The 24,781-nt window shown below is 55.1% G+C and overlaps 2 protein-coding genes, 1 non-coding gene and 1 pseudogene across 3 annotated transcripts; 1 reads left to right on the top strand and 3 right to left on the bottom strand.

The window, feature by feature from the left end:
* The first annotated feature begins 700 nt into the window (after positions 1-700).
* On the top strand, positions 701-6,717 carry SLC5A2 (solute carrier family 5 member 2). The gene is made up of 14 exons (XM_059692148.1): positions 701-1,235; positions 1,752-1,823; positions 1,894-1,998; positions 2,717-2,881; positions 3,180-3,285; positions 3,516-3,596; positions 3,733-3,962; positions 4,239-4,374; positions 4,573-4,680; positions 4,825-4,975; positions 5,064-5,232; positions 5,309-5,524; positions 6,276-6,405; positions 6,491-6,717. The coding sequence occupies exons 1-14, from the start codon at positions 1,110-1,112 to the stop codon at positions 6,715-6,717; spliced, it is 2,022 nt and encodes a 673-aa protein (XP_059548131.1). The 5' UTR covers positions 701-1,109.
* Positions 5,706-23,070, bottom strand: RUSF1 (RUS family member 1). The gene is made up of 13 exons (XM_059692151.1): positions 22,787-23,070; positions 22,543-22,657; positions 13,820-13,865; positions 12,546-12,578; positions 12,355-12,460; positions 11,307-11,408; positions 9,631-9,701; positions 9,368-9,552; positions 9,230-9,287; positions 8,472-8,542; positions 7,695-7,838; positions 7,522-7,599; positions 5,706-7,048 (listed from the first exon to the last, which is right to left on the bottom strand). The coding sequence occupies exons 1-13, from the start codon at positions 23,042-23,044 to the stop codon at positions 6,951-6,953; spliced, it is 1,365 nt and encodes a 454-aa protein (XP_059548134.1). The 5' UTR covers positions 23,045-23,070; the 3' UTR covers positions 5,706-6,950.
* On the bottom strand, positions 19,429-19,549 carry LOC132233967 (small nucleolar RNA SNORA28). Its single transcript, XR_009452807.1, has one exon. It is a non-coding gene; the product is annotated as a small nucleolar RNA SNORA28 (small nucleolar RNA).
* On the bottom strand, positions 19,503-21,853 carry LOC132232688 (thioredoxin reductase-like selenoprotein T; annotated as a pseudogene).
* Positions 23,071-24,781: the final 1,711 nt, after the last annotated feature.

Below are 24,781 nucleotides of genomic sequence, written 5' to 3'. Positions count from 1 at the left end.
ACTAGTTAGAGACAGGAGTTGGCGAAGAGACACCCGAGCTTCCTGGCTGCTTGAGGGTCAGTTCTGAGGTTGCTCTCCACCGTCTCAGAGGGTCCCCTCCCCGCTGGGGTTGGATTCCAATTGTGCACAGTGGTAACCTGTCTGTGGACACACCCTTCATTGGCTTTTTGCCTTTTTCTGTCTTCCTTCTCACTCCTTCACAGTCCCTATTGGGATCACCTCCCCAGTGAAGTCCTTGCACTCCAGTTCTCATTTTGGGGGTCTGCTTTTAAGGCATTCCCCAAACATAATTCATTCAATTCCCCATCTCTGGCATGCACCCAACTGCCATGGTCAGACGTCCAAGGCTGGTCCATTCCAGAAGACAGGCAGAGACACGGCTCTTCACCAACTCCGGGGACGAACCACATCACGCCCGCTCTTGGGGAGGCTCCAGCCTGTTGGGGAGACAGAGATGGGCCCAGAGGAGGGCCACTCAGTGTGCTGGGAACTGTGTCAGAAAAGGCAAGCAAGTCTTTGCTAAGCAGTAACAGGGCTGGGTACTGAAGGCTGGGTCGGAGTTGGCTGTTGGGAGACAGGGAGGCATTCCAAGCAGAGGTTTGGGGTATGAACATACACGAGTTGGGCAGGGCAAAGGAGTAGGAAGGAAACTAGATTTGGTTGGGGGAAAGGGCAAGGGTGGGCGGGGTTGGGGCGTGGCAGGCCCTGACTGTGATGGAGAGCTATGGAGTGCTTCTGAGCAGGGGACTCGCAATGTCAGGCGAGGGTTTGAAGATGCTCCCTCTGGATTGGTCAGAACCAGGGGCTGACTCAGCCAGACTCCCTAGGTCAAGGCTGAAAAGTTGGCGTGTTTTAGGGGTGATTTTGAGCCTGAGGCACTAGGGAAGAGGTAGGGGCTGAGGCCCAGGAAGGACTGTTCCTGGACTTGAAAGGGTCCACCTCCCCAGGCCCAGCCTTCGGTCTTGATGTGACCTGATTCAGCTAAACAAAGGCGGGGAGGGGGGACAAGGCCTGGGTGATTTGTCAGCTCACTGCACCTGAGGTAACCATTAACCCCTCCCCTGAGAGAACCCCGGGGCTGGTCCCTTGAGGGGCAGATCCTGGACAGAATGGAGAACTACACAGAGGCAAGCTTGGCGCCAGAGCTGGAGGAGCAGAGGGTCTTAATCGACAACCCTGCTGACATCGTGGTCATTGCTGCTTACTTCCTGCTGGTCATTGGTGTCGGCTTGTGGGTGAGAAGTTAGGGGGGGGGGTGCTGCTGGGGCCAGGTTTCTGGGGCCTGGCGCAGGGAAACTGCAGGTGGCAGTAGGGGCAGGATGCCTAGATCCTTGAGGGAGAAACCAGGTACTTGGGAAAGGAGGGGGGAGACTTGTCCCCCCAAATAAGTCTTTTGATAGCCGTAAGAGGCCTAATCACCACTCATTCTTTGCCTCCCATCCTTGGTTGGCTGTCCTCGGGGACAGCATTCTAAGTGAGGCCTCTGTTCGCCATCTATGTCATGGCTGACAGAAGCCCATGGCCTGAACCAGGGCCCCGGAAAAGTCAGGCTTGGGTAGCTGGACAACAGCTTAGGGCTTGGGTGGCTCTGGGGGCCTGGGAAGAGGTTGTGGGGGTGGGGTGTGAACCATTGGGGAGCAGAGCGCGGGTTAATCTTCAGCCTGAAACAAGGCTGAGGAATGTGTTGAGAAGGCTAATGAGGTCCAAAGACGCGCCCTGAGCCCAGGTCTCCCCCAACTCCTGTCCCCCAGTCCATGTGCAGAACCAACAGAGGCACCGTGGGCGGCTACTTCCTGGCCGGACGGAGCATGGTGTGGTGGCCGGTGAGAGAGCGGGCTGTGGGGGCGGAGGGGGCTAGAGAAGCATCCTGCTCACCGTGCCCCCGCCGCCCAGGTCGGGGCCTCTCTCTTTGCCAGCAACATCGGCAGTGGCCACTTTGTGGGCCTGGCGGGGACTGGTGCTGCCAGCGGCTTGGCTGTGGCTGGATTTGAGTGGAATGTGAGCCCCCTTTTTGCCAGTAACCCCCACCCTCAGTGGGAACCCCTGGAAGGGTACGCCTAGGGAGGCTCAGGCAGGGCGGGTGTGAGACTGATTGTGGGTGCAGTTGGCTTCAGGTGAGGGTCACGGGTCCAGCTTGGAAGCAGAGGGATGTAGGAAATGACCACTTTCAAAGTAGGGGTAGGTCCTGCTGCTGACCTGCCATGTGAGCCGGGACCAGCCCCTACCTCCGTGGCCTACGTACTCCTCTCGGAAGTGGGGTGCACAGCCTCAGCGACAGTGAAGTGCTTGTTCCGATGCTCTCGGAAGTGTGGCCTATGAGGTCCTGGGCCGAGTTAAAGCCCTTGCAGAAGTGGGAGACAAGGCTCTGGGACTGAGGCGCACCTTGGAAAGCTGGGGCGTCAGGGCTTTGCGCTCAGGGCTTCTTGGAGGAGGAGGCCTCTGAGCTGAGCCTCCCTGGTTTCCTGGGTTGGGAGGGGAGGGGAGCCCTTCCTGGCGAAGCTGGGGTCAGGCTGAGGGGTCTGTGCTTGGACTCCAGTGCTTGGGGGTCAGGGGCAGGGACCTCTTGGGAAGGACTGGCCAGGGGTGGTGGCCTGGGAGGCAAGGAGGGCTCTAGTGAAAAGCCCAAGAAGGAGAGAGGGGTCTCCTACCCTCAGGGGTAGGAGGCGCTGCAGGCGGGTCTGGGACTGGGAGTCGCCCAGCTGCCCTGTGCCCGCAGGCGCTGTTTGTGGTGCTGCTGCTCGGCTGGCTCTTCGTGCCGGTGTACCTGACGGCGGGCGTCATTACCATGCCGCAGTACCTGCGCAAGCGCTTCGGCGGCCATCGCATCCGCCTCTACCTGTCCGTGCTCTCGCTCTTTCTGTACATCTTCACCAAGATCTCGGTGCGCGCGAGGCGGGCGGGACAGGGCCCTGGAAGGGCGGGGCCGCGGATGGAAGCGCTTTGCAAAGTCCTGGAGGGGGCGGGACCAAGGAGAAGTGGACGTGAGGTCCCGATGGGGGTTGGGAGTCATGCATTTCTGGGGCCACAGCCACCGTGGGTGAGACCTGGGGAGGTCAGGGTATGGAAAAATGAGCGCGCCTTTGAGGCGTGACCACCCAGCGCTGTGGTCCGGGCAGGAGGTGGAACTGCGCCCCTGCCCCGGCCTCTGGGCCTGACCTGCCTGCCCGCTCCTCCCCCAGGTGGACATGTTCTCGGGGGCGGTATTCATTCAACAGGCTCTCGGCTGGAACATCTACGCCTCCGTCATCGCGCTCCTGGGCATCACCATGGTCTACACTGTGACAGGTGGCCGTGCGGCGCGTAGGGAAGGGAGGGGCTAGGGGTGTGATAGGAGCCACGCAGCCTGACTCTGCTCGCAGTCCCGCCTCCGCTTCACGAGTGCTTGAGCCAGGGAGTGGGCCATGGCTTTGAAACGTGTTCTCCGGGAAGGGGCACCTCTTCATATTCCAACAACCACGCGGTCTGCACTAGCAGCAGCCTGTCCGGGCTGCCCCCACTGACCAGGCCCCTTGCAGGAGGGCTGGCGGCGCTGATGTACACGGATACCGTGCAGACCTTCGTCATTCTCGGGGGCGCCTGCATCCTCATGGGTTACGGTATGCCCCGTGGGGAGGGGGCGGAGGCCGAGGGCAGGGCTCACGCTGGAAGCTGGGACACCACGAGTCCCAGGTGTGGGTTCTAGGGAGGGCCTTGGCGCGGGTGCCCGGTCCCCTGACGGTTTTGCCCACACAGCCTTCCATGAGGTGGGCGGGTATTCTGGGCTTTTCGACAAATACTTGGGGGCAATGACGTCGCTGACGGTGTCGGAGGATCCGGCCGTGGGCAACATCTCCAGCTCCTGCTACCAACCCCGGCCCGACTCCTACCATCTGCTCCGGGACCCTGTCACGGGGGACCTGCCCTGGCCTGCGCTGCTCCTGGGGCTGACCATCGTCTCCGGCTGGTACTGGTGCAGCGACCAGGTGCGAGGTCAGGGGTTGGGTGGGGAGCAAGGCTGGGGCAGAGCCAGAACTAGGGTGAGCGGGGCTGAGATGGGTGGAGCCTGAAACCATCCAGTGGGGCTGGGCTGAGGGCGTGGGAACCCTGCCGGGTGGAGCTAAACCCGAGGAAGCCGGGTCCAACCCGCAGGGGCTGTGCATGGAGCGGAATTGCTGCAGCGCTGAGTTAGCGCCTGAGGCGAGGGCTAGGAGGCGGGGTGTCTGGCACTGGCCACAGGCGCTGGACGCCCTGGGTCACAGGTCATCGTGCAGCGCTGCCTGGCGGGGAAGAACCTGACCCACATCAAGGCGGGCTGCATCCTGTGCGGCTACTTGAAGCTGATGCCCATGTTCCTGATGGTCATGCCGGGCATGATCAGCCGCATTCTTTACCCGGGTAATGTGTGCCCCACCCAGGCCCCTTCCTGCAGAAGGACCGGGCATCCGCTTCCCCTAAGATGTGGGACCCTGGCCATCCAATCCCGCCTCCCTCCAGGGCTCCCACCTCCTCTCCGTTAGATTCCCAGTCCCCACTGCAGGGATCCGCGTTCCCGGACCAGGCCCTGTCCTAGGTGTGTCGTGCCCTCTCCCCCAGACGAAGTGGCGTGCGTGGTGCCCGAGGTGTGCAAGCGCGTGTGCGGCACCGAGGTGGGCTGCTCCAACATCGCCTACCCGCGGCTCGTCGTCAAGCTCATGCCCAACGGTGAGGGCGAGCACACAGGTGGCCCCGGCCCACAGTGTGGGCGGCTCTGGAGCCTGACGGGGGAGGGATCACCGGCTGCTCAGCCCGCCCCCCCCCCCGCCCCCGCCCTGGTTTCCGGGACTCACTGCTCCCATCGGCCCGCAGGTCTGCGAGGACTCATGCTGGCGGTCATGCTGGCCGCACTGATGTCCTCGCTGGCCTCCATCTTCAACAGCAGCAGCACCCTGTTCACCATGGACATCTACACGCGCCTGCGGCCTCGCGCGGGGGACCGCGAGCTGCTGCTAGTAGGACGGTGCGCCCGAGTCACCCCGGGAAGGGGACGGCGCATTGGCAGGGCTGGGGAGAGGGGCCCGGGGAGGTCTGATGGCCGCCCCCCGCAGGCTCTGGGTGGTGTTCATCGTGGCGGTGTCGGTGGCCTGGCTGCCCGTGGTGCAGGCGGCCCAGGGCGGGCAGCTCTTCGACTACATCCAGGCCGTCTCCAGCTACCTGGCGCCGCCCGTGTCCGCGGTCTTCGTGCTGGCGCTCTTCATGCCCCGCGTCAACGAGAAGGTGAGCACGCGCGGAGCTGTCCGCTTGGCGCAGGGCCGACCTCACTCGGAGAAGGCTGACGCTCGTCCCCCCGCAGGGTGCCTTCTGGGGACTGATCGGGGGCCTGCTGATGGGCCTGGCGCGCCTTATTCCCGAGTTTTCCTTTGGCTCCGGCAGCTGCGTCCGACCCTCCGCATGCCCGGCACTCCTCTGCGGGGTGCACTACCTCTACTTCGCCATCGTGCTCTTCGTCTGCTCGGGCCTCCTAACCATCGTCATCTCACTGTGCACAGCGCCCATCCCGCGCAAGCACGTAGGTGTCGCCTCCGGGCGGCCACCAAGCATGTGCCACGTGGGCCGGCGTGGCCCCCTCCGCTGTTCGCCAGTAGCTCCCAGGACCACCCAGTGGAGAGGACCCCGTTTCCTATACTGAGGGCTGGGGAGGGCAGGCGGGGAGTCCAGTTTGAAGTCGCATTTGCAAAGCCATCACAATGTTTTCATTTAATGACATTTATTTGAGGTGGTTTGGGGGAGATGGCTTGAAGATTGTAGGGGAAGTGATTCAAGTTCCCAAAGTCCTTGGCCTGGCCTTTGGGACTCAAAACAGGCTGATGGTGGCTGAGGGACAGGACACTTTCCTGAAAGCCCACAACAGGGCTTGGTCTTGTGCTGCAGGGCAAGTGCCCAGGGCAGGGCTGGTTGGGGCCAGAAGGATGGACAGGATTCCACGGGCGGAGCAGTAGGGGGAAGGCCACAGGAGGAAATCCGAGCAAATACCCACAGGAAGGGACAGCTAGGACTGAGCCTGGAGACTAAGTACTACAATTTGGAGCGGACAGGAGCCTCTGGGTGAAGGAGGGCCAAGAGCTTTAAACACCCAGCTGAGGAGCTTGGTTTAGCCCGAGGGGCAAGGGCAGCCAAGAGGCCATGTTTGAGTGACTGAGCCTGGGCTGCGTACGCGCAGGACGGAGGGAGGATAGGACGTGCCAGTGTGGACAGGAGACACCAGGGCCTGAGGCGGGGAAACAGAACTCCCATTTGGTCCCTGCTCCACCTCTCCCCAGCTCCACCGCCTGGTTTTCAGTCTCCGGCACAGCAAGGAGGAGCGGGAGGACCTGGACGCTGAGGAGCTGGACGGTCCGGCCTCAGCCCCTGTACAGAACGGGCGTCTGGAGCACGCGGTGGAGATGGAGGGTGAGGCACCGCCCAGGAGGTGGGGCTGCAGAGCTGAGGGCGGCAAGTTCCCTCACACTAACTGTCGGGCTTCAATTTCTCCCAGAGCCCCCGCCCCCGGCACCAGGCCCGCTCCGAGGGTGCCTGCTCTGGTTCTGTGGAATGGGCAGGGGCGGGGCAGGCAGTCCCCCGCCCCCCACCCAGGAGGAGATGGATGCGGCAGCCAGGCGGCTGGAGGACATCAGTGAGGACCCGCACTGGGCCCGTGTGGTCAACCTCAACGCCCTGCTCATGATGGCCGTGGCCACCTTCCTCTGGGGCTTTTATGCCTGAGGCTGACTGTGCTGGGCACCCTGAGCCACAGGCAGGGCAGGAGGAAAGCCATGATTCCTCTTCTCTCTACCTTGTCCCTGTCTGGGGCCCAAGCCATGTGGCAGGCAGTTACCTCCTGAGGCCCCGGCCAACCTGCCACAGCCGTTCCCCGTGAAAAATAAAGCTGCCTTTCCCACATCCTGCTGCAGCCAATGCTCTTGCTTCGGGCCCTGTCTGGCCTCCATCTGGGCTGCTCACAAGACCTTCTTTTCTGGAGACAGGAGCCATGTGGCCCTCCACTCATCCACCTCCAGCTGGTGCTTCTCAGTCTCCCAGCCCGCATCCTGCAGCCCTGGGGAGAGGTCATGGGGGTATTGGTACTAGGGGATGCTGGGGAGGAGGCTGGGCTGACCCTGGAGAGAGTGGTAAGGAGTGGCACAGGTTGGGTGCAGGCCTTATGCCCTGCTCTGGCTCCCCTGGCCTCTGCTGGGTGACTTCTGGCTAAAAATGAGGCTAACACCTCATCTGGTGCAGCGGGAACTCACTGAGCTAGCCATGGAGAAGGGGTGGGATGGAACAGCGGCTAATAAAAGATTGGCACCAGTCATCTGTGAGCCCCCTTTCACCCTGGTTCTTCAATGCCAACTGGGACTACATACAGAGACAGCACTGACAGCCTCAGGGACCATCCTAATCTCCATCCTGCAGAAACTGAGGCCCACACTTCTGCTCAGAGAACCAGATCTACCTCGACCCAGGTGCGGGGGCGGGGCAGGCAGGGCCCTGGGGAGAAGGCTCAGGGGCTGAGAGCCTGCGGGATGTTACCTCTCAAGAACTCTGGGAAAAGCTCGTCCAGCACCCGGTGTGTCTCCTTGACGATGACCCAGCTCTCTGTGTTAGGGCCTGGATGGGGACGCAGAAGAGTTCTTGGGTCCCCAGGCTGAACAGCCTCTCTCCACCCCTGGAGTCATCAGCAGCCTAGGCTGAGAGGCTCTTACCTGCCCGCACCTGGCTCCTCAGCTCGCCCAGCTCTCTTGGGAGGGGCCCGTCTTCCCGCAGGGCGCCGAGCACCAGCCCGTGTGTGGCGGCCCTTAGGACGGTCTCAGGGCCTGCCTCCTGGCTCAGCACGACCTGTACCTGATCTGGAGACCCAGGGACAGACCGGTACCAGGGAAGGCCACCTCCCCAAACACTCTTGATCCCACAACCTCGCTTCATCCCTGTCTGCCCGAGGCCTTGGCTGGCGTGGAGGGCCGTCTCCCCTTTCCTCCCCAACGTCACCTCCTGCTGCCCCCAATGCTCTGCCAGACTGAAATGCCCACTTTCCAAACGCAACGTCACTGCGGCTCACGGAGGTGGGTTTATTTTGCATGTTTTTAATGGCTCATGAGAGTAAGCACCTTTTAACATACGACCAGCAGAACAGTAACCTTTAGTACTTTTTTCCTCAAGGAGTGACTTGGGATGAGAGAAAAGTGGTCCCCCTGAGACATCTAAAGGGAACCGCCTTATCTGAGTGTGCTGCCATGTACACAGTGCTCTTACGTATCATCTTATCCGATCCTCCAAACACACTGCAGGAAAAAGGCAGGCGCCGTTGGCTCCGTTTTACAGAGCGGCAAAGGGATTGAACGGCTATAATTGAACACTGGAGTCTTAGTCAAGAGCTGGCTCAGGGCACCAGGTGGGCTCCAAACTGTGCAGGGCTTGCGGGCCTGGAGCTGGAGGAATGGGAGCCGACCCCAGGCGGTGAGTCTAAGGCGGGAAACACTTACTTTGAGACTGGTCCCAGCGAAGGAGGTAAGGTTCTTGGTGTCCCTCAGCCAGTTGCTGCAGCTCAACGACACTGAAGGAAAGGGAGTGCAGTGGGGAGGAGAAAGCAAAGGCAGGGTAACCGCCCTGTCAAATGAACAGCCACCTGTGAGCCATAACTGCCTATTCATGTTCTTCACCCACTTCCCACCATCCCTTAGCCATTCCTCACGCACCCCACAGCCACCCTCCCTTCTGCATCTAGCCATCCATTTGCCCCATCCACCCAGTACTCCTTTATCCAACAAATATAACCTTTTTTTTTTTTTGGTTAATCCTTACCCGAGGGTGTGTGTTTTTTTCATTGATTTTTTAGGGAGAGTGGAAGGGAGGGGGAGAGACAGAGAGAAAAACATCGATGTGAGAGAGCTATATTGATTGGTTGTTTGGCACATGCCCAACTGGGGCCAGGGATCGAGCCTGCAACGGAGGTACAAGCCCTTGACTGGAATCGAACCAGTGACCCTCAGTCCAAGGGCCGATGCTCTGACCACTTGACCACTGAACAACCTGCTAGGGCACAAATATACCCTTTATAGCTCCTCTCCGTTACACACCCACTGCACTCAAGCACCCATGCTGACCCCAAGTCCGTTCAGTGGAAATAAGGACCCCGAGCAGAGGGGGGTCTGGTCAAGGAAGGCCAGTGTGTAACTGGAATGAGGCGCATGTGTGGGGAGTGGGGGGCCAGTAGTGATGAGTGGGACACTGGGCTACTTACCTGGAAACCAAGCGATGTAGGGGGACCCCCAAGGACAGAGACAGAGACGGCCAGAAACCTGTGGGAAGTTGGAGTCAGGAGTCCCAGGCAGGAGGACAGACTGAGAGACATAAAACTTCAGACCAAGGGGTGGGTCACCTGTCCACAGCGGCTCCATCTGATTGGCTGAGGTGGGGTCAAGCACCTCCCCCCGCTGAAGGAAGTGCTTCAGGACCAGCGAGAGCCGGCCTTCGTTCAGGGTCTCTATGACAAGGGCTCGGACGGCCCGGTAGTTGGCGTAGACGTGGAGGGCAGTGAGGAGGAAGAAACAGCCAAGGCTGAAGCTGGAACGAGAGCATGAGGCGGTCAGCAGGGACAGAGGCCCAGCCGGGCACCTCCGTCCCTCGCTTGCCCTCGCTTACCTAGGGCAATCTGACACCAGGGGAAGCATCAGGAGGCTGACCAGGAGACCTGCCAGGTTTACCAGTGTCTCCTGGAAAAGGGCAGACGGGTGGGAGTTGGAGGGCTCGGCTCCCCCGCAGGCCAGACTGAGTGTCCCTGAGAGCCTTTCACAACATCCCTCCCAGCCCCAGAGCCACCCAGGGCTCCACACACGGAGGGTGCCTGGTAAATTTTCAACATCTTTAGTGAGTGCACCGTCATTTAAGACACCAGCTGCACCCTGGCAAGTGTTGCTCAGTGGTTAGAGTGTCTGGTCACTGGTTTGATTCTTAGTCAATCACGTACCTGGGTTCAGTACCTGGGTTCCAGGTTCAATCCCCAGCCCTGGTCAGTGTATGGGAGGCAATCCATGGATGTGTCTTTCTCATCAATGCCCCCCTCCCTCCCTCCTTTCCACTCTCTCTAAAATTCAATGAAAAAAATATCCTCAGGTGTGGATTAACAAACAATCAAAAAAAGATGCCAGCTGCTGCTCTGGCAGATACAATGCCCTTGAAACATTTTCTTTGTTTTGCAGGAGTCAGCTGAGTAGTTCTATGCTTAGGCAAGTAAATGTCCACAGTGTGGGGGAAGTGTTTTCTTGGTGGTTACAAAAGGGCAAATTTGCCCAGCTGGTGTGGCTCAGTGGTTGAGTATCGACCTCAGGGTCAGCGCACATGTGCGGGTTGTGGGCTCGATCCCCAGTAGGGGGCGTGCAAGAGGCAGCTGATCAATGATTCTCTCTCATCACTGATGTTTCTCTCTCCCGCTCCTTTCCTCCCTGAAATCAATAAAAATGTATTAAAAAAGGTTCTATTTAGAAACTAAACAAAACAATTTAAGAAAAGGCCAGAAAGTGGACCTGGAGAGGAGAGAGGCTTCTAGATTGCTTCAGTGCCAAAGAAAACCTGTCACACTTCTGACACCCCTGGACCGCACTTTTCTCTCTCATCAACTCTCCTCCTCACCCCTCAGCCTCCCCCACCCCAAGCGTATTTTCCAAGGCTCCCGGCTTCCTCCATCCACAGAGGCAGTAACACAGCACAGGGCGACCTGGGATGTGTTCAGGGGTAGTAACAACATGGACGTTATAGGGTCGGAGTGAGAATTACATGATGCAATATACTTAAGCACTTAGCATGAGGACCAAGGGGGACGGTAGTGTTCAGCCTGTGGGGGTGGCGACACCCCCACTCCAGGCTCCCCTGGTCAGCTGAGGGGCTGGGCCAGAGGCCTCTAAACTGCTGAGTGGGTGCCTGTGGCCAGTCAGTGACCCCAGCCACCTCGCATGCTGAGCACTTTTTGAGTGACCACGAGCTTTAACCTGTGGGCCTCACATGATCAGAAGGTCCTCCTCCCAGAGTGGGGGCATGGCCTAAAGAGGGCCAGGGCCAGGGCTCATTCTTGCCACAGGGGCGATGGGCAGAGGCTGGGGTGACCAGCTTGGACTTACTGCCCCCAGAGCCCAGGCCCTCACACCGGACCACCCGTCCTGAAAGTCAGAGCAGGGAGCACCCACATTTCTTCCTGCCGGTCTCCCACCCCTCCCCCAGGAGCGCTCAGGTGCTTCTCTCCACACTCCCAAACTGTGACCTGGCCTGTGCCCCCCCCCCCCCCACCGCCCCCCTCACGCCGTCCCACCAGCCCGGCCGCTCACCTGGCTGCCGTCCTTGGCTGACACGTCGGCCATGTTGTTTCTCCGGGCCTGGTGCATGGTCAGTGCAGCCCGAGTGGCCCCGCCAGCCACGCTCACGATGCACTGGTGGGGACAGGGAGGGGTGAAGGTCAGAGTGGCCCTAGCTGTGAACACAGACACTTCTGTGGGTGAGCCAAGTAAATGGCTCAAACCAGCTTGAGAAAACCAGGCTCTGGTGACCCTAGAGCAGTGGTTCTCAACCTTCTGGCCCTTTAAATACGGTTCTTCATTGAGTGCATGGGCCAGGGAGGCGGAGTCCCCACTGTGAGTACTGTCTGAACCTGGCAGCACTGCGGAAGCGGCATGGCCAAGCTCTTTCGGAACCTCATCTGGATGGAGCGGCCTAAAGGACCTGAGGGGAGCGGCCAGGCGGGACCAAGAGCTCGCATTCGCCCCACTGGCCCTCGCCTCACCACCAGTCTGCGCTGTCTGCCTACCGCTGGACCGTGACCCCCACTTCCTTCTGCTCAGACCTGCCACCCTGCACCTTCCACTCATTCTTCAGGCCCAGTCCCTGGGGACCTCCTCCATCCCTCACTGGGCCCCACTCACTGCTGAGCCCTCTTGCCCCTCCACTTCTCATCTGGACTATCTGGAGCTATAATTCTATAAATTTGTTTAATTTCGTGGCTTTTGTCCAAAGACAGGAAGGCCCACATTCCGTGCCAAACATGCAGCTGGTATTCAATAAACATGTTCCTGAGAGAATGAAAGGTAGCGTGGAGCTGGTCCCAAGATGCTGGCACAGGAGCGCCCTTCCTCTCCCAGCTCAGGGCTCCCTCGCCGGTACGGCGGCTCCCGGTGCCACTGCAGACTGGGAGCCACAGAGGCTGTGGCTGAAGGAGGATCAGAGTACGGCTGGGTCTGGGCAGGAGCATCTGAAGCTTTTCACTTTTCTAGAAGTGCCCAGAACGAAGGGCCCAGGCTGGGCTCACTGTGGGCCCCAGGTGAGCCCAGGCGGCACCACTAAGGCAGGTGTCTTGGGTAGAGGGATGCCCCAGGTGAGTACCTTGGCCAGATTGCTGATGCAGATGGTCATGGTGAAACAGATTGGTAATATGGGAGCCATAATCTCGAGGAACATGGCTATATCGTTGAGGATGTCAGCAAAAAGCCTGGGGAAAGGGTCAGAGGTCAGAGGTCAGAGGTGAGAGACCTTCACAATAGAACACTCCCCTTCCCTTAGTCCCAGCTCCTCACCTCCACTGCTTGGCATTACAGTCCAGTTTGCTCCTGTTGGGGAGGAGAGGTTGGTTTGCAATTTGGATTCCAGACGAAAACACGTCCTGTGGGCAGTGCTGGCCCTCCTCAGGCCACGGTACGGTCTGAGGGGCTCGGGAAAACCCACAACCAGCAGACATCTGTCCCAGCACCCTGTCACTGCTGCCCGGAACGCCACCATTAGCTGAGAGGGTCTCTGGGGTCACTTAGTGCTCCCCCTTACTAACCCTGCACCCCACCCTCTGGGCCTCTGCTGAGAGAGGCTCTCCCTGGGCCCCTCTGCCGTCTCCTCCCCCTTCCTCCTGCTTTGAGGAGACCCAGCAAGAAGTCCCCATATTTTGGACTGGTAAACACTATATTTAGTGTAGCCCTGCATTTGACAGCTCATCAGCCCAGAGAAGGGAGATGACTCCCCTGGGATCACATGGAGAGTGTGGGACAGGCCAGGAGAGAGCCAGGTTCTGACATCCAGGCCAGGGTATTTCAGCTACACAGCACCGCAGTGCCCACCTCTGCGGCCGGCAGCGATCCCTGGCCCCTGCACACACCCCTGGGACCACTCCCCAGGGCAGGAGATGCTGCAGCCCCAGCACAGCCCAGCATATGCAGCATTAGCCCTGACCCTTAACTTGAAATCTCCCAGAGGGAAAGGGAGCCTCCTGGGTGGGGGATGGACACACATGGGGAACCCCTGACGGAACACATGGGCCTGGCCTAGGGCTCTGCCCAGAAGCAGCCTGCGGCTGCCACAGAAAGAGTACAGCTCTAGGTTCAAGTCCCACCTCACTGCTACGAGCTGTGTGACATGGGTGACTTCCCTCTCTAGGTTTGCTTCACACCTGTGACATGTACACATTCAGCCCTCCTCTAAAAAGTTATGAGGATTAGAGATGACATACAGGAGCTTGTGAGGCACGTTAGTTAATAGCAGCCCGTGTTCACTGGCACATATTATGTGCCACGCAATGTGCTAAGCACTGGGCATAAACTATCTCACTGCACCCCACAATCACAATTAACAGAAGACACTCAATCACTGAGGTTGCCCAGTACTGACCTAAGGAGGAAGCAGGCGGCACAAAACCTTTAATCCCTTCTAGATAAATGGTGACATGGATCCCATGTCAGGCAGGATCCTGATGACTGGAAACTGGTAGGAGAGAGGTGGAGCTGAAAATACAGCCAGGGCTAAGACAGATATGACCACTGTGGGGAGAGCGGCCAGAAGTCTCTGACCTGGAGGACAAACTCACCCCTTCCACCAGGCAAAGATGATGCGGCCCAGCATGCCAGTTGAATCTGGGGGAGAGAGGCACTGGTGAGGAATGAGAAAAGCCTTGAGCCCGTGGGGCCTGGCAGACCCTGGCGCCTTGCGTCACTGTCCTTGGACGTGTAGCCTGGCACGGTAAGTTCTAGACAGACATAGCTGCAGGACGGGCAGAAGCGCCTAGACTTAGCAGTTCTGTCACACCCAGAGAACGCTGTACCATGTGCACCATGGGCCAGGAAGAGTCTTTGCGGCATTGTTCATAACAACAAAAGCTGAGAAAACACAAATGCTCATTGGCGGAATGCACAGGTGAGTTCTGGTACATTCAATGCGTGGCACATCAGACAGCTTTTTGTGAAAAGCCGATGGACTGCAGCTACTCACATCAACACGGCTGACTCCTGGTAAAACCTGACATGAAAGTCAGCCATGAAGACTGTATACAGCATAGTATCTATACTAATAAAAGGGTAATATGCTAATTAGACCACGTCGACCGGCCATCTTCCGGACGTCCGACTTCCTTCCAGACAAAGCCATGGTGAGGGGGGGCCGAGGCAGAGGCAGTTAGGGGCAATCAGGCCAGCAGGGGAGGGCAGTTGAGGAACAAGATCAGGCCGGCAGAGGGTTAGGGGCAATCAGGCCGGCAGGGGAGGGCAGTTGAGGAACAAGATCAGGCCGGCAGAGGGTTAGGGGCAATCAGGCCGGCAGGGGAGGGCAGTTAGGGATGATCAGGCAGGCAGAAGCAGTTAGGGGCGATCAGGTCGGCAGGGGAGAGCAGTTAGGGGTGAGATCAGGCCGGCAGGGCAGGGCAATTAGGGGCGATCAGGCAGGCAGGCAGAGGGGTTAGGGGCAATCAGGCAGGTAGGCAGGTGAGCGGTTAGGAGCCAGCGGTCCCAGATTGTGGGAGGGCAGTTGGACATCCCCCAAGGAGTCCCCGATTGGAGAGGGTACAGGCTGGGCTGAGGGAATCTCCCCCACCCCCACCCCCCCCACCCACATGAATTTCATGCACTGGGCCACTAGTACTTTTCATAAAGCTCTAAAACAAAGAAAACTAAACAATGTGGTGTTTAGGTTTATATCTATATGGTAAAACCACTACAAAGAGCTGGATGCTGTGTGGAAAGTTCAGAGGTGACTGCTGATACTCTGGCTCTCAGGCTGGGCAGCAGGTTCACAGGTGGTCAGTATTATGCAAATAAATAAAAAGGATGTGAGCTGCAGGTGGGTGACAGAGAACTGGGGGTGTGGGGCAGAGGGAGAGGCCTCCTCAGGCTAGAAAGAGTCAGAGAAGTCTCTGGAATCAGCCAACCATCATTCGCACAACAGATGCTTACTGGCTACCTACTCTGTGCCAGGCACAGAGACAGGGGGATACCACAGTGACCTGGAAAATGATGGCTCCAGGCTCCAAATGCAGTGTAAGAGCAAAAAAACAGTCGTCAGTATGAAAAAACAGATTTAGCCCAAGCGTGTGGGCTTTCAATCCCTGTCTTTGTAAATAAAATTTCACTGGAACACAGCTGTGCCCATTCATTTATAGTGTAAAACAAACAAACAAACGAAAAAACAAAACAAAAAACAGAAAAAAAAAATGGACCTGGAGCTGCCATCCCAGAGGAACTGCCTGGCACGTCTTAAGCCTCAAACCTTTAGAAAGTTAAAGCAAAGGAAAATAATCTTTAGACTGGAACTAAAGCAACCTTGTGCCTAAGGAACTGTTTGCAAAGAAAACAAGAAAGCAGATACTGTGTCTGTGACTGAAAATTAAACACTGCTAAGAATCGGCACCACTACATTGCTATCTGCACTCACAGAAACGCCTTCCTTCTACGGATGTAATTGTTTCCTTCCCCTTCTCACATCCATGGCATTTGCCTCCTAATTGGATGTGGGCTTCTGCCTGGATCAATGCTTCCCACAGTTATTCTTTTTTTTTAACGTTAAAAAAATTAATCTAGCCGAAACCGGTTTGGCTCAGTGGATGGAGCGTCGGCCTGCGGACTGAAGGGTCCCAGGTTTGATTCCGGTCAAGGGCATGTACCTGGGTTGCGGGCACATCCCCAGTGGGAGATGTGCGGGAGGCAGCTGATCGATGTTTCTGGCTCTCTATCTCTCTCTAAAAAATCAATAAAATATATTTAAAAAAAAATTAATCTAACAAATAATTTCTTCCATAATAGCAACTATGGTACAGACCCAATAACATTAGTCAACCCGGTGTCATGTTCTAATTAATATACTACAAAGAGCCCAGCTGGCATGGCTTAGTGGTTGAGCCCTGACCTATGAGCCAGGTCATGGTTCATTTCCCGGTCAGGGCACATGCCCGAGTTGTGGGCTTGATCCCTCGTGTGGGGCATGCAGGAGGCAGCCCATCAATGATTCTCTCATCATTGATGCTTCTATCACTCTCCTTTCCTCTTTGAAATCAATAAAAATATATTTAGAAATATATACATAGTACAAAGACATTTATAAACTACACAGCCACACAAATTTGTAAGCAACTAATAAATTCTGAAATGTTAAGAATAAAGCTATATTCCAACTAGCTTCATTTAAACTTTCCCTTTCCCCTTAATATTTTTTATATTCATGCTTCCTACTATTTTTTCACTAAACTCCATTAAATCCTGGATTTAAATACGGCTAAAGATAAAACAACAATATTGAGGTGAGTATCAACAAAATAGCTGAGTTTTATCACAGTCTAAGCTACCAAAAGCTATTCTCTAAAAGATAATTTATTCACCTAAGGCAAACATGGAAAAGTTAGAATCAAATCCCTGTCAGATACATGGGAACATTTAAGGTCTAAACGGTTTACTGTCACTAGGCCAGTGATGGCGAACCTATGACACGCGTGTCAGAGGTGACATGCAAACTCATTTTTTTGGTTGATTTTTCTTTGTTAAATGGCATTTAAATATATAAAATAAATATCAAAAATATAAGTCTTTGTTTTACTATGGTTGCAAAGATCAAAAAATTTCTATATGTGACACGGCACCAGAGTTAAGTTAGGGTTTTTCAAAATGCTGACACGCCGAGCTCAAAAGGTTCGCCATCACTGCCCTAGGTAGTGGTTCACAACCTTCTGGCCCTTTAATACAGTTCCTCATGTTGCTACTTCATAACTGCAATGTTGCTACTATTATGAATCATCATGTAAATATCTGATATGCAGGGTGGTCTTAGGCGACCCCTGCGAAAGGGTCGTTCGACTGCCAAAGGGGTCGCGACCCACAGGTTGAGAACCTCTGCTCTAGAGGAAGACAGACCCTGGCCACACTGGGCAGTGTGTTCCACTTGCAGAAGATAGGAAGTGTGGGCTGGCACAAACCAAGCTGACAAGTGTTAGCCCTAGTCCGAGACAGCAAAATGTTCTTACACCTGAATACTAACAACCTGGAAGTAAGTCCCCAGCTTAAACTGTATCGTCTCTTGCACTATATGAACTTAGGTTAACAGCTCTGCATACTTCATAAAAAGGATAAGGCATTTTAATCCATTTTCTGCCGACTAACTTCCTGTCAGCCAGAGATTACAGCATGGTCCACCTCGAGTCTGTCACAACCGTGATCATTCCCAGACATGCATTCAACACAACGTATACGGTTGTGCTAAGTGTTTGGTGGACCCGATGTTGAATTATCTCCTAACTTCTCCATAAACCTCTTGATTTCCACTAACAAATCTGGACCTATCACTTCTATTCCTATATGGAGGCCGAAGTATGTTATGACTATTGCTATGTGAATATTTTTCTACATTATGGTCATATTTCTGCTAAATTATTCTTAGAGTATTTTTTAAAATATATATTTTATTGATTTCAGAGAGGAAGGAAGAGGGAGAGAGAGAGAGAAACATCCATGATGAGAGAGAATCATGGATCGGCTGCCTCCTGCAAGTCCCCCCTGGGGATCGAGCCCACCACCCGGGCATGTGCCCTTGACCGGAATCGAACCTGGGACCTTTCAGTTCGCAGGCCGACGCTCTATCCACTGAGCCAAACCGGCTGGGGCTTAGAGTCTTTTTAGAATGCTGAAAAGATATTAAATTCACTGAATAAAATATTTCAATTTTGTTCCTCAAATATATAATTCTGATATATGTTAGGCAAGTTAAATTAGACAAGTGATCTCGGGTCATCTAATATTAATGTTGTAAAGAAATTCACCTAAGTTTTCTGGTGAGGTCAGTTTCAATTATCCTAAAAATGGTAAATGATCTATTATTTGTGTGTTAATCTAAAGTATATGCCTTTTGAAATCTGTCAGTCAAAAGTAAAAATGTAAGCAGATGACTGTTAAATACATTGCTAACAGGTATGCTGGACAATAAATTCTACGTTTTATTTAACTTATATCTGCTTAGTTTTTTACCGAGTTAAGGATAAAGGCCCAGTTAATCAACTCAATAGATTGGTCAAGGCAACACACTTGAACTATAACAGGACTCAAAAAGCAGCTGGCCCTGGCCAGTGTGGCTCAGTTGGGTGAGCATCACACTGTGCACCAAAAGGTTGCAGGTTCAATTCCCAATCAGGGCACATACTCAGGTTGCGGGTTCAATCCGATTGATGTTTCTCTCTCTCTCTCTTTTTCTCTCTAAAATCATAAAAACATATTAAAAAAAGAAAGAAAACAGTTGGTCTCTTGCTCTGGCCAGTGTGGCTCAGTTAGCTGAGCATCATCCCATGCACCAGGTCATCATCAGTCTGATTCCCAGGCGGGGGGCACTTGCCCAAGTTGTGGGTTCAATCCTATTGGGGTGCATGCCGGAGGCAGTGGATTGATGCTCCTCTCTCCCTCCAACATCAATTAAAAGGATCTCTCCCCATAAACTTGCATAATGCTCTGCAGCATTTTGAAACCTGTATAAGTTGGACATGACCAAATTAGAGATGCCTGATAAACTCACAAAGTATTTGAGAACTTCAGCTGTATCCCCAAAAAGATCAATGCTAAGCTATAAAAAAGGAAAATTCATATAAAAATCATAACAGGTATCTTTGAAAAAAAATCAAATTCTAACTCATTTTGCTACTATTTCAAATATGACTAAGGAAAAAAGGTACAAGTAGTAATGCTTGCATTTAAAAAAAAATTAACTGAGTGTACTGGGGGGGGGGATAACCATACAGTTATTATTGCACTCCACCAATGTGCAGAATTCCAAAATGTGCCAGCACTGAAAGCCTGTCTTGCATTGAGGTTTTCCAAGAGGTACACCGAGTCTGCCATCTGGTCTGCCCTGGTGTGGCTCAGTTGGTTGGGCACCATTCCGTGCACTGAAAGGTTGCCAGTTTGAGTCCCCATCAGGGCATATGCCCAGGTTGTGGGCTCGATCCCTAGTAGTGCAGGAGGCAACCAGGCGACATTTCTCTCTCTCTCTACGAAAGCATCTGGTCTGTAGTAACAGCTTACTGTCTTCAGTACAGGTCAGTCACATTGCTCTTGCAAAATCCCTTAATGTAAAAGAGTTTTCAGTGCTGACAGGTGGGCTATGATCGATGATAAGGGATTGAATCCATATGCACACTGGGCTTCATTTTTTTTTTTTAATTTAACTTAATTTAACACTGTCTAAGTCTATGTAACGGCTTGTCTCAGAGGAGAGCACCGGAATAGTTAGACTTTGTTGCTGTAGCAAGCTCAAATTGTGTCAGACAGTGTCGATCATCTGCCACAGAGTGTTGCTTGCACATTTTTTAAAAATATATATTTTTATTCAGAGAGGAAGGGAGAGGGAGAGAGAGATAGAAACATCAATGATGAGAGAATCATTGATTGGCTGCCTCCTGCACACCCCCCACTGGGGATCAAGCCTGCAACCTGGGCATGTGTCCTTGAAAGGATTTGAACCCGGGAGCCTTCAGTCCGCAGGCCGACGCTCTATCCACTGAGCCACACCAGCTAGGGCCGGGCTTCATTTCACTGTCAAGAACTTGAGTGGGCTGCCGCATGGATGGAAGGTGACCAGACTCCAGCTTAGACCACACAGGCCATCACTGAAAGTTATCTCAAATGCACAGTTGACATACACTGTTTCTCAATCATGTTGCTCAAGAAGAAAAACCATCATACATGCACAGACCTTATTTTCTTAGTCCCACTGCCAGATACTAGGAGCTTGCTTGCCAAAGAAAGCAAAAGGATCCTTGCCAACAACTATTCAGCCTATTAATACTAGTTTGAAGATGACAGGAAAGACGCTATGTGTCTATATATTGGTTGAGCGAGGTAATTCTCTACCTCAGTGTGGATGTCTGGGAGTACCGCTGGCTAATAACCAGCAGATACTCCCAAACACCTGCCTATGACCTCAGGAGGTACAAATCGGGAACTTGAGCAGCAGCCCGGGGGCCGCCTGCACCTTTAATCTCTCGCTAGGCATGCCGCCCAGGTTGGCTGAGGCATCGCTCTGGACCAAACGCCAAGCCACCACCTGGAGCAGCAGCAAAAGTCTCATCTTATTGGAGCCAGCACTTCCACCACACTCAGACGAAGACTGCAGCCAGCCCAAGGCCGAGCGGGAGCCACCAGCTGCTCCCCACCTCGCAGGCTCGACCGCCAAGGTCAGGGAGGGAGGCAGGAATCCCGAATAAATGCTTGTTGCCTCTAACTTTGGAAGGCCCTTTACTTTTAGGTTAGCAACAGCTTGTCCATGGATGTTTTTGTGACACAATGGCAGAATCCGGTTGTTGTGACTGAAACTATACAGCACCCAGAGTGCACAATATCTACCATCTGGTCCTGCACAGAAGGTGTGCCTATCGGTTTACACTACACCTTCCACTGAAAGTAGCACTCATTACGTTCAAGGACCATCTGAGAACCCACAACCGGAAAGGCCTCATACAGCGGGCGGCGGAGGGGGCAGATACAGCAGGCAGAGGATTCCCCACTTGTTTGAGCTGAAGGACATGGATCCTTAGGTGGGAGAGGCAAGAAGGGAGCTGGCTGTGGAAAGGAGGGTTGGGAGCTTCTCACAACACATAAGGTGGTGATATACTATATCAGCCTTCCCCATTCTCCACTGGAACCACATGTCCTCCTCCTGCAGCCTCGCTCTTTAGGCACGGAGGCCTTCTAGCTGGGCGGCATACCTAGCAAGAGATTAAAGGTGCAGTCGGCCATGGGGTCGCTGCTCAAGTCCCAGATTTGTATTTCCTGAGGTCAGAGGCAGGTGTTTGAGGAGGATACTAGAATGCTGGTTATTAGCCAGCGGTACCCCCAGACTGAGGCCTTTTACCTACTCCTGCACTTGAGGGAGACTGCGAAGCACCCTGGCAGGCTCCTGAGATATATATGCCTTCCACTCTTCACAACAGTCCTGAGTTTGAGAGGAATCATTTCCTTTCACAGACGAAGCAACTGAATAAGAAGATAGGTGAACAAAAATAGGACATTTTACAGAAAATCCGAATTCCCCGTTTTAAATCCTGGCCAATGTGGCTCATGGGTTAAGCATCGACCTATGAATCAGGATGGTTTGATACCTGGTCAGGGCACATGCCTGGGTTGTAGGCTCGATCCCCAGTGTGGGGTGTGCAGGAGGCAGCCGATCAATGATTCTCTCTCTTCCTTTCCCTTCCTCTCTGAAATCAATATATTTAAAAATAAAGATAAATCCTCCCTGGGAATGGCAGTGCAACCCCAAGGACAGCGCAGAGCGCCAGGGTCCTGGTGTGGAGCAGGGGCAGTCTCCCTTTTCTTCTCTCCTCCACTCTCCGGGCGGCAGGGAACCAGCCTGCAACTTTTATTTCTTCGTGGTTTTCCAAAAGGCTGTGCACACTTAACAGACGATTACTACATTTACTATTTATAGCACCATCTAGCACCCCAGAAAATCTAAAATGCCTTTCATTCTTCTCAGAACCTCCTGTCTCCTACTCAGAACCAACTACACATTTTTTTCTGGTGCCACCCAATTCCCCACGCGGCAGGCAGATGGTGCTTTCAGTCACCTCAGCAATCCTCCACAGGAGCCTGGGAGTAAAGTGGGGGTGGGGGGGGGTGGGGGGAGGAGCTGTTAGTTAGGGATCTGGGCTCCTGGTGACTTAGGGACTTTGAACAGGGTAGTGTCTGCAGTTGTAGGGGATGAGGGTATTCCAGCAGTGGGCAGCCACCCAGTTCATCTAAAAGGGTAATATGCTAATTAGACCTTCCAGACAAAGCCATAGTGGTGGGACAGAGGCAGAGGTAGTTTGGAGTGAGCAGGCCAGCAGGCGGAGTGGTTAGGGGTGATCAGGCAGGCAGGCGAGCAGTTAGGAGCCAGCGGTCCTGGATTGCAAGAGGGATCAGGCCTAAACCAGCAGTCAGACATCCCCCGAGGGTTCCCAGATTGGAGAGGGTGCAGGCCAGGCTGAGGAACACCAACCCTGTGCAATGCACGAATTTTGTGCACTGGACCACTAGTCACTGAATAAAGCCGATTAAGATCTATAACATTTACTCGGCTGAATTTTGTTCTTTCTTTAGCAGGACGCAAGGCCCTGTTCTAGGCACCGGGGAGACGTGGCTCCCGGACCCACTCAGGCATGGCTCTAGAAATACACCCAGCACAGCCCGGGGCTGGAGGCCAGAACGTGGGAGAGGGCGAGAGGGAGCTGGGCTTCTCGGTGGAGGAAAAAGCGGCCACAGGCGGCGGGGCTGAGAGTAGCGGCGGGTCACGCTCCAGGGGCCAGCTTACCTTTCAGCAGCCAAGTGGCCGTGGCGGCCGACACGGAGGCGCTGGCATTTCCCACCCCTATGCCCAGCAGGACTGCGTGGGTCGCCAGGGAGCCCGAGAGGCTGGAAGCAAAGGCCTGGAGAATGGAGGAGAGGGCGAGGCGTGGGCTCGGGGGCGGGAGGGCGAGCAGCTCTCCGTGGGGCGCACCTGGGGCCTGTCACAGCTCCGCCGAGCCTGGCCCAGCCCGCCGCTGCCCCGCGCTGACCTGCACGGAGTCCCACAGCTGGTAGGGCAGGTAGTCCGGGCTGACGCTGTCGGGGAAGCCCTGCGGCAGGAACACGCTCAGCAGGCGCGGGAGAGGGGGTGCGGCGGACCCCGGAGCTCCCCCCGCGCCCCCCCACCAGCGCCGCCCCCAGGCCTCCCACCGCAGGCTCCCGTCGGCGGCGGCGCTGCAGCCCCGGGCCGCCTGGGAGCCGAACCGCTCGGAGCACAGCGCAGCCCCAACACCGGCCCGGCCCGCCATCCCGGTCACGCCCCTCCGCCCGCGGGACGGGCACGTGGGCGGGGCCTGCTCCCGGTCGGCTACGGCGGCGGCGGAGGGACAATCTTCCTCCGCGAGGGGCCGCAGGGCTCCGCGGGCGCCTGGGTGGAGCCCGCCACGTGGCGATTCCTGCCGGACCCGCGGCCCCGCCTCCCGCCGCCTCTCCCGGTCTGGTGCCTCCCTGTTCTCTGCAGCTGGGCCGCGCGAGCGACCGGACCCCGGCCCGAGGAGTCCTGGAGGGACCCGCATCCCTGAGACCCGCTACTTCCAGTTACGGGGTGGGGTGGGGCGGGAGGGGGGGCGGGGGGGAAGAGCATCTGGAACCGCCGTGTTCCAGACCTGCTGTGGCCACAGAATTTTTATTTTTAATTTTAAATATATTTTTATTGATTTCAGAGAGGAAAGGGAGAGGGAGAGAGAGAAACATCAATGATGAGAGAGAATCACTGATTGGCTGCCTCCTGCACACCCCCCACTGGGGATCGAGCCCGCAACCTGGGCATGTGCCCTTGGCCGGAATTGAACCCGGGACCCTTCAGTCCGCAGGCAGAGGCGCCATCCACTGAGCCACACCAGCGAGGGCCACAGAATATTTTCTAAAATAAAAATGTCTTTATTGATTTTCAGAGAGATGAAGGGAGAGGGAGAAAGAGAGAAACATCAATGAGAACCATCCATCGGCCGCCTACTGCACGCCCCCGACCGGGGATGGAGCCCGCAACCCCCGGCACGTGCCCTGACCTGAACCAACCCTGACCTCCTGGTTCATGGGTCCATGCCCAACCACTGAGCCACCCCAGCCAGGCAGAATTTTTAGTTTTTATTATTTAAAAATACCTTTTTATTGAGAGAGAGGAGGGCGAGGGAGAAAGAGAAACATCCGTGTGGGAGCGGAACATGCCTCCTGCACGCCCCCTAACTGATCGAGCCCACAACCAGGGCGTGTGCCCTGACTGGTAATAGAACCAGCAACCTTTTGGTGCAAGGGATGATGCCCAACCAACTGAGCCGCACCAGCCAGGGCGGCCACGAGTTTTTCACTGTGTGACTCTGGGCATCTCAGTGCCTCTGGGCCTCAGGTGCCTTCTTTCTTGTGAGGCCAGGGGGCTACATTTTACTCCTGTTTGATCCCCAGTAACTAGCGCATAGTAGGTGCTTAAAAGATACTTATTAGTGAATGCATGCATGCTGAGAAGCTGGACCAGATGATCCCCAGGAGGCCCCGTTGAACTTCCCTTTTTGTTTGTTGTTTTTCTTCTGCCGATGCTCTGGCCCTCCACTAGAAATTCTCTGCCCTTCAGCTTCCCAAGGCAGGGAGAGTATTGTTTCTGGAAGGACCCCGGGGACATCTGAGAAATTAGAAAATCAAAGGATTGCAGAATAGTGTCAGAAAACAAGAGAAATAGGCAAAAAGTTCTTGTGTGTTTATTGGGGGAGAGTCTAAAGACAGTGTTTCTCTCCCTACTCACCTTTTCCCCTCTTTCCCCTTCTCCCTTCCTTCTTCCTCCTCCCCACTCAGTGCAATGGACTGCCTCCAACATAGAAATGTGCCCAAAGCACCCTCTTGTTATCAGAAAAGTACCCTGGTTCCTTAGCCTGGTGTGGGGGTTCCAAAGGAGTCACCCAAAGATGTGCTTCTGTGGTGTGTGGATTGTTTTGAGCTAAAGGCCACTTTAGCTTCAGGCTCAAGAGACCTTCTGCCCCTCCCTTAACTACCTA

Source organism: Myotis daubentonii, chromosome 4 (genome assembly GCF_963259705.1).
Source record: "Myotis daubentonii chromosome 4, mMyoDau2.1, whole genome shotgun sequence".
In the NCBI taxonomy this organism is placed as follows: Eukaryota; Metazoa; Chordata; class Mammalia; order Chiroptera; family Vespertilionidae; genus Myotis; species Myotis daubentonii.
The sequence above is the reverse complement of the archived record's forward strand: the minus strand, read 5'-3'. Positions and strand labels throughout refer to the sequence as shown.

Bases quoted from the DNA above. Each gene is read 5' to 3' on its own strand.
- RUSF1 (XM_059692151.1), bottom strand. From the start codon at position 23,044: ATGGCGGGCCGGGCCGGTGTTGGGGCTGCGCTGTGCTCCGAGCGGTTC. The intron at 9,553-9,630 runs GTAAGCGAGGGC...CTCTCGTTCCAG, and splicing joins CTGGTGTCAGATTGCCCTAG to CTTCAGCCTTGGCTGTTTCT. The intron at 7,839-8,471 runs GTAAGTGTTTCC...CTGGGTCTCCAG, and splicing joins TCGCTGGGACCAGTCTCAAA to ATCAGGTACAGGTCGTGCTG.
- SLC5A2 (XM_059692148.1), top strand. From the start codon at position 1,110: ATGGAGAACTACACAGAGGCAAGCTTGGCGCCAGAGCTGGAGGAGCAG. The intron at 3,963-4,238 runs GTGCGAGGTCAG...CCTGGGTCACAG, and splicing joins GGTACTGGTGCAGCGACCAG to GTCATCGTGCAGCGCTGCCT. The intron at 4,375-4,572 runs GTAATGTGTGCC...CCTCTCCCCCAG, and splicing joins CAGCCGCATTCTTTACCCGG to ACGAAGTGGCGTGCGTGGTG.